Source organism: Miscanthus floridulus, chromosome 18, assembly GCF_019320115.1.
Source record: "Miscanthus floridulus cultivar M001 chromosome 18, ASM1932011v1, whole genome shotgun sequence".
Lineage (NCBI taxonomy): Eukaryota > Viridiplantae > Streptophyta > Magnoliopsida > Poales > Poaceae > Miscanthus > Miscanthus floridulus.
The window spans coordinates 53,795,432-53,803,847 of NC_089597.1; the positions used below are offsets into that span (position 1 = coordinate 53,795,432).

The window sequence follows — 8,416 nt, forward strand, 5'->3', positions numbered from 1 at the left end:
GGCCGTGCACATGGGCTAATTACACAATTGCTGTTGGGTCTTTGCACGTGTTGCCAAATTTTAGGTAAGCCAAGTCTTTGACTGTTTTTGTTTCTAAAAAAAGTCTCTGACTGTTTTTGGATTACTACTACCAAAACTTATAACTATCTTACATTTGCATCGTCAAATCTGTGGCAAACTGACAAATATTTTGGTTCAACTTATGAAACCTTTTACTTGTTATTACAAAAAAAAAATTGCATGATAAATTTTAGTAGGAAACTAAACAAGCCTTTGTTTCCGTCTCTCTCGGCACAATGTATTGTCGTACCTAGAAAGAAAATACAGTATAGTTTGTCGGGCGTTTGGCCGGAGCCGCGGGCGAGGCAGTGGCAGTGATGACCATTGCCAGGCGGGGCGGTAGTGCTTCCGATCATTCAGCCTGTATCTGGTTTGGCTTATCAGCCAGTCTCTCACGCTAAACTAGTCAGCAGTACTTTAGTCCATGGTTTATAAGTAAATCCAGAAAAAAAAAAAGAACAGGCTGATTACCGGCGCTCGACTCTGATGGACACGGTGGTAGGACTTGCTTCTCTTTAGGTGACACATTGATGCCACAAGGCGTCCCACTGGCCGCACGCGCCACGCCACCTCACCTCACCTGTGGCTTCCATTCACAACGTCTTTTTGCACGGCCGACACGGTCTCTTTGTGCATTCAATTCACAACGTCTGTACGTAGTAGTAGTTCGAAAAAGGAAATCCGTAACGTATTGTTGGCTTCTCGAAAATTCTGATTCTGAGCCATCAAGACTCAAGAGAGATTGGCAGATTGCCGCCGGAGCGTTTAAACACATAGAGCTGCATCATCCACTTGATCACACATGACACGGACGGACGCCCACGTGATCGGCCGGCCCATGCCTTGAAGAGGACCAAATAGGCCCTAAAAGTGTGTCCGGGCTGACAGGGTGCTCCACACATCACATGCGCCAAGCGGCCCACTCATATCCGTCCTTGGATTATATTATATTATTATTGCTAGTAGAATAATAACTGCCGGACGACGACAGCCGGCAACGCCACATTTTTTACCGAGAGAGGCTACTTCTTCCAGCTCTCTTCCCTCTTCTTCCAGCTCAAAATGCAAGCAAAGATCGAGCAGAAGCGCAGCAGCAGCCTGCGGCTGCGTCTGCTGGGCATCGCGTCGGATCTGCCGATGCACAAGCTCCAGCTCGTTGTCACCCCGACCGCGGCGTCGCTGCCGGCGCTCGCCGTCGTCGCCCTCGTACTCCTCCTCCTCGCCACGGCGCGCCGCCCGTGCTCCATCCTCGACGCGTACCGCTCCGGCGTCTCCCTGCCTTCTCCGTCCAGACCTTCGCCTTCTGCCGCCGCTTCCCGGGTGCCCAGCGGGTGCGACATCTTCCGGCCGGGCGAGTGGGTCCCCGACGAGGACGCGCCGTACTACACCAACCTTACCTGCCCGCTCATCCAGGAGCACCAGAACTGCATGAAGTATGGCCGCCCCGACCGCGGCTTCCTCCGCTGGCGGTGGCGCCCCGACGGCTGCGACCTGCCGCGCTTCGACGCCGCCGCCTTCTTCGACGCCGTCCGGAACTCGTCGCTGGCGTTCGTCGGGGACTCGCTCGCCAGGAACCACATGCAGTCCCTCGTGTGCCTGCTGTCCAAGGTGCCTAATTTACTCTGCATTATTGCCTTTATCTCCGCTGCTCCTTCAAGTTGCAACAAAACATTCTTTTCTCTTTTTCGGCCTGTTCGCTGGAGCCCGGCCGGTGCTGGTTCGTCGCGAGAGAAAAACACGTTGGCTGACAATTTGTGCACTAATTTTGACGATTAATAGTAACTGAACTAGATAATTGGGATTCAGTTGTCATTTTGATTTCTGATGCCAAATTGTTTGCAGGTGGCGTACCCCAAAGACATCTCGACGACGACGAATCCAGAGTTCCGGACAATGCACTACGAGGCGTACAACTTCACCATGGCCATCTTCTGGTCGCCGTTCCTGGTGCGGGGGCACCAGCCGGACCCGCGCCGGTGGATGTGGGACATCTACCTGGACGAGCCGGACGCGGCGTGGCGCGACGCCGTCTCGGGCTTCGACCGCGTCGTGCTCTCGGCGGCGACCTGGTTCAACCGGCCGGCCGTGTTCTACGCGGGCGGCGGGCGCGTCGTCGGGTGCCACTACTGCCTCGTCCCGGGCGTCCCGGACCTGACGCTGCGCTACTCCCTGCGCATGGCGTTCCGCTCCGCGCTCCGCGTGCTGACGGGGCCAGGCTTCAACGGGACCGTGATCCTGCGGACGCTGTCGCCGACGTCGCACTTCGAGGGCGGGGAGTGGGACCGGGGCGGCGACTGCCGCCGGACGCGCCCGTTCGCGGCCAACGAGACGCGGATGGCCGGGCTGGACCTCGACCTCCACGCGGTGCAGGTGGAAGAGTTCGCCAGGGCCAAGGCGGAGGCGGAGGCCAGCGGCGGGGGCACGAGGCTGGTGCTGATGGACACCACGGCGGCGATGGTGCTCCGGCCCGACGGCCACCCGAGCAGGTACGGGCACTGGCCGCACGAGAACGTGACGCTGTACCATGACTGCGTGCACTGGTGCCTGCCCGGCCCCATCGACGCCTGGAACGACATGCTGCTCCAGATGCTCCTCCCGGATCCGTCTTGATGCATTCATGCGTGGTCCGTATGTTTCTTCCGCTCTTTATTTGTCCCAAGAAAACACACTGGCCACGTTCGTTTGACCGGGAACGAGCTCCAGGAAGGATTCCTAACCGGATCGATTACTTTAATTTATATAAAATTTTACTACCCGAATTAATTCCTGGTCTCATAATACCTTAACCGAACGAGTCCTAATTGAGCGTCCAAATTTACAAAACTAGATGGAAACTAATTGAGCGTGCACTTATTTAGTGTACTGTCCAGTGCCCACTGTTGGGCATAATGTCGTGCCACTATTGCAATTTGGATCAGCTTGGCATAGAGAACAATTAGCCGAGCAATGCCCGCAGTGCAATGAAGTGTCATGAACCACGACGACTTGTTCGTCTGCGTTGTGGACTGAGCCCTCGTTTAGTTGCCCAGAATCGGCAGCAGCAAAAATCACTGTAGAGCGTATTGTAGCATTTTATTTGTATTTGGCAATAATTGTTCAATCATTGATTAATTAGGCTTAAAACGTTCGTCTCGTGAAGTACAATCAAATTGTACAATTAGTTTTTGATTTCGTCAACATTTAGTACTCTATGCATTTATCGCAAGTTTGATGTAACCGGGAATCTTCTTTTTGTATAGTGTCAAAGTTTGGATTTTAGGTACTAAACACCCCTGGGTTAATGGCGCTACCGATCTGAACCGTTGACCCCTTCATCGGGCGGTCCAAAAGGTTCTACAGTAGCGTTGGGGAGTAGTACAACTTCACCGTGGCCCAGCAGTAATAAGCCGGACGCGGCGTGGGCGCCAAGAGTCACGGGGTTGGGCTACGCTGTCCTGTCGGTGTTGATGAAGAGGATCCAAGGCATCGAAGCTCGATTTCCACCTACTGAAAAGAAAGTCAGGCCTTAGTTGGCGAAAAATATTGAAAAATGTTACGGTAGCGCTGTCGTTGTTATTTAATAATTAATATTCAATTATAATCTAATTAAATTTAAAAGATTCGTCTCGTAAATTTCGTATAAACTATATAATTAATTTTATTTTTTATTTATATTTAATGCTTCGTGTATACGTCTAAAAATTAAACGGTACCTCGGACTACTACTACCAAAACCAAATGCGCTGATTCGGCGCGCGAGTGCCCCGTGGCGGCGTCACCGGACGATGCTGGATGGACACGACAAAGGCCATGTTTTTTTTAAGTTCATATATACTCCACGAAATGGTTTCCTCTGAAAAGTTATAGAAAGTATCGAGTACTGTAACTTTGCTTTTAGTTGTTTTCTTCGTTCGAGGTCGTTTAAAAATTTTAAATTTTAAACGTGAAAAACTCAAACTTAATTTTTGTAGGATAAATGATTTTAATTGAAAAGTTATCAACTATCAAGTTGTATAGCTCTGCAAGATCTTCAATTTTGGTTTATATCGTTTCTCAGGCTGCTTGAAAATCTAGAATTTCAACATGTGAGGACAACAAACTAAATTTTGGGACCAACATATTTCAAAGAAAAAGGTTCTCAACCGCAATATTTTATATCTTTTTAAGATTTGTAACTTTGATTTTGATCGTTTTTTCATCTGAGGTTGTTTGAGAAACTCAAAAAAAATTAATTTTAAAATGTGAGAACTTCAAACATGATTTGCAGGGTTTAAATAATTTCAAATGAAAAAGTTGTCAAAATATGAGAACTTCAAACAGAATTTGCAGGATTTAAATAATTTCAAATGAAAAAGTTATCAACCATGCGAAAATAGTCTAAATAATTCTCAAAATGAAAGATATGAAAACTGAACTTACATATTCCATCCAAATATCCCATCTAGGCACTTGTGTTGTGTTCTCCTTGCTCCATTCATCTATTGCATCATATATCCTAGGCCTTGTTTAGTTCCTCCCTTAAAGTTTACTTCATATCACATCGGATGTTTGGACACATGCATGGAGTATTAAATATAGACTAAAAAATAACTAATTGTACAGATTGCGACTAATTTGCGAGACGAATTTTTTAAACCTCATTAGTCCATGATTTGACAATGTTGTGCTGCAGTAACATGTGCTAATGATGGATTAATTATGCTTAATAAATTCGTCTCGTGGATTACTGAGGACTTCTGTAACTTGTTTTATTATTACTATCCAAATACTCTCACGTGACACACCGATGTGACACCCAATGTGCCATTCCTAAGCTAGATTTAAACACCACCCTAGTCGAAGTCGTGCCTTCACACAACGACACTAGCACATTGTGGCAGAACCATCTGAAATAGCGTACTTACGAAGGCGCTCGTCTTCCACCAGACACTAAGCACCCCGAAAGCAACTACAACGAGCGGTGTCCGTCGGGCACACCCCGAGGGAGAACCCGAAAGATCCACATTTTTCCCAAGGATCCAATAATGAAAACGAGTTACAACACAAGTCCATCTCATACATTAGAGTTTCTTAAAAGTGCATTATTACAATACCAAATACAGAGTTCGGAATGATAAACAGCGGAATATTAAAAGATAACATCTAGCGATAAGGTAACAAGGATTCCGTCTGAGCCCACCAGATGGATCCTCCACACAAGGAACTCCTCAAGCGTCACCTGCAACAGGGGTAAATAAACCCTGAGTACACAATGTACTCGCAAGACTTATCCGATAGGGGGAATACTTTCCCAACTCCAAGGAATATGCTAGGCTTTATGGTTGCTGGTTCTCTTTTAGCCAAAAGCAGTACTAATAGTGGGTCCTTATTGATACATTATTATCATCAGCCGTATTAAGTTTTTATCTAGTCAATCTATATAAGCACCTGTGCTACTTTCAAGCAAGAGTTGAGCAATCGATACTGTTCCTTCTCATTTTCCATTTACAGTTCTTACTACGGTGCTAAACCGCAGACAAGCCGTACTGGATAACCCGGTGATTCACGAATCAATGTACCCAGCTGGGTGCCCCGAAGACACACGCCCCGCTTGCGCCCCAGGCACAAGCAGGACTAACCCACCACTCTCCTGTCCCGGGTGTCTAGGTCCCCGTCCAAACTTGGACTCCAAGCCCCCGCCTCTGAATCCCGGACTTAGTGCGGTGCAAGGACCTCCACCACCTCCTCTTCCCATCAGTCGGTCCGAAAAGAGCCGGATCCGCGACAAGAGAGCAGCAAGTCTTCCCTGCGCCCATACCCAAGTATGTGCTTGGGACAATAGTCTGTGACTTGCCTAGAGTCATATGCAACGATCGGTCCTTAATCGACACAAACAGGGAAAAAGTGTAACCGGGCTATGCCTTGTTGGCCGCAGGACACAACCCCTCACACCCACCAGTACCAAAACCACATCCCTGTCCGGTCACCATTTTTCCTTTCCATTATTTCATCATGATATCATAGTTTAATCACCTATTTGCGAGTAACGACAGGTTACTCACGCTACCGACATCCTGAGCATAGCAGATACTCGACCTGTACTAGTAGGACTCATGGTGGATATATTTATGCATATAGTTTCCATAAAATGACTGTAACGTAAATGAATATCATATAAATATATTCAGTGATTATTTAAAAATAGGGGTTATGCACTAGGGCTTGCCTTGGGCAGGTGCCGGGTCAGCAAAGTCAGTACCAACAGGCTCCTGGGCTCCCTCCTGTGCAAAAAGCTCCTCCTCGTACTCCTCGATTACCTCATCGTACTCCGGATCACCGACGGGTACGAAGTCTACCTGTTCGTGATCTACATAAAATGATGATGCAATGATTAACACTATGGCAACAGCAATTCTTAATGCAAAGTACCTCTATTAAATTACTAAGTGAGATCTACCCACTAAAGTCTAAGCTAAGTACCAGCACTACTAACAAGTTTGAACGTGTCATATATTCTTATGGTGACTACAGATATTCCTACTCCTAATGCTAGTTTGCGATACATACCCTAAAGCAAGGATAATAACTACGCCATTAAGCGACTCGCTCTACGGCTACCCATTTTACAGCAAGTATGTAAAGGTCTAAGGACCCTACCGTAACAATTTCGAAGCTAAAACTATTATCGGTTTGCCACAACAATTCATGCAATTATTGATCGATATAATTCTAAGCTTTCTATTTAAATCTTATGAGCCTACCATCCTAACAGCTAATGGTGAACTAACTGTACTAACAGGTAGATGACATTTTTGCGAACCTAACAAACTTAGTTTCGCTATTTTTGGACAACCATGCAATTTACTATGATTTATCGAAGTTGGATTCATAACAGAAAATAAATAAGCATTTCTAATTCCAGGAAATAATGAAAACCGAAACCTCCTTTGCCGGCCCACAACGTGCGGCCCGGTCCAGCGCGTTACCCCGCCCACGTGCGATGGTAGGCCAGCGCGCGGCCCACGTGGAGGCACGGCCCAGCCGGCCAACGGCCCGTGACAGGGACGGCCTGCGTGCGAAGGCGATTATGCATGGGCACCCCTGACCTACAATGAAATCGCAGCAAACTCTAAGTCACTATTTAATCAGTCTACGCTTTTACAACAGCACCCTCTGACTTCTACGTCTTCACCGCGGCGAAGTCCCTGACCATCCAGGGTGCGCACCGGCGCGACGGCGCGACGGCGCGGCACTGGGCGACTACGCCGGCCTCACCCGAACCTCTACGGTCTACCTAAGGGGTCAATAGGTACCTTGATGACAAGTCGAAGCTACTGGAGGCGACACGGCGAGCAGAGGCGTAGTGACGAACCACCTCCCCGGCGGTGGCTCCTGACCTGCAAGGGCGGCCTCATTCTCGTGAGCAACAGCGAAGGCGAGGCCAGCACATGAGCGCGCGAGCACTAGGGAGTACTCACCGACACCTAGGCGCTGATGGTTTGGTTGGAGGCGGGCTGAGCAAGGCTGGCCATGTGAGCTCACGGTGGTGCGGTGGTGCCCGATGGTGGCACTACCATGGCGGTGGGGCTGGTCTGCTGCGATGCTATGGCTGCGGGGCGCGGGATGCTCAGGAGGACATGGCGAGACTGTGGGTGCATTGAATCGCCACGAGGGCTACTGCGGGACTAGCTCGTCGATGGAGGGCGCCGGCTCGGACTTATGGACCCGGTGGCGCGGTAATTCACAATTGGAGCACAGTGAGGTGAGAATGGTAGCGCGGTAGGGTAGGTTGGATGACCAGCTGCCTAACGGAGCTGCAAGCAAAGCCAATTGGAACATGGTGCAACCACAACGGCGAATTGGAAGAAAACTTCACAGCGGCAAGGGGACAGCGGAGACAGGGGAGGTCCTAGCACGGCATGGCTCGTCTGTGGCGTCAACACTCGGTACCGACGCCTGGCCATGGGGAACCTCAGGGCGCGCTCCAGACAGCAGTCCGTATGGCTGTTGCAGCAAATGACGAGACGCGTCATGGCACCGCAGCGGGTAGTGCCAGCCAACGGACACCGCGACGCGATGTCGAGGTGACGACGAAGCAGGCAGTTGTCCAGCGCGCAAGCAGCCAAGGAAGTCAAAGGCGTGGTACCGGCATAGCCGCTGGCGACGCGAACGCGGGACCCAATGGCGACAACGGCCATAGCGGGGCAGGGCAAGGCGCTGGCAGAGCACAGCCGGCGGCCAGGGCGCACGTGTCAGCTAGCGAGGCGAGCAGCAGCGGGGCAGTGGTCGCAGGCAGGCAGAAGCGAGGCAGTGGCTAGGACGCGCAGTTCGTGCACGTGCATGGCACAGCGAGCGTAGCCAGGCACGGCGGTGGGCTCTGGCCCACGCGGTAGAGCAC

At 49.9% G+C, this 8,416-nt stretch overlaps 1 protein-coding gene across 2 annotated transcripts; it reads left to right on the top strand.

The window, feature by feature from the left end:
* The first annotated feature begins 1,059 nt into the window (after positions 1-1,059).
* LOC136522334 (protein trichome birefringence-like 21) lies at positions 1,060-3,410 on the top strand. Of its 2 annotated transcripts, XM_066516163.1 has the most exons (3): positions 1,060-1,668; positions 1,903-2,684; positions 3,300-3,410. In XM_066516163.1, the coding sequence occupies exons 1-2, from the start codon at positions 1,123-1,125 to the stop codon at positions 2,668-2,670; spliced, it is 1,314 nt and encodes a 437-aa protein (XP_066372260.1). In that variant the 5' UTR covers positions 1,060-1,122; the 3' UTR covers positions 2,671-2,684; positions 3,300-3,410. The 2 variants fall into 2 exon arrangements, with proteins under 2 accessions (XP_066372260.1, XP_066372259.1); XM_066516162.1 differs by lacking the exon at positions 3,300-3,410 and having other exon boundaries at positions 1,903-3,197.
* Positions 3,411-8,416: the final 5,006 nt, after the last annotated feature.

What these genes read in the sequence shown, in the direction of transcription:
- LOC136522334 (XM_066516163.1), top strand. Translation starts at nt 1,123, where the DNA reads ATGCAAGCAAAGATCGAGCAGAAGCGCAGCAGCAGCCTGCGGCTGCGT. An exon ending in TCGTGTGCCTGCTGTCCAAG is followed by an intron (nt 1,669 to 1,902) that starts GTGCCTAATTTA and finishes AATTGTTTGCAG; the next exon opens with GTGGCGTACCCCAAAGACAT.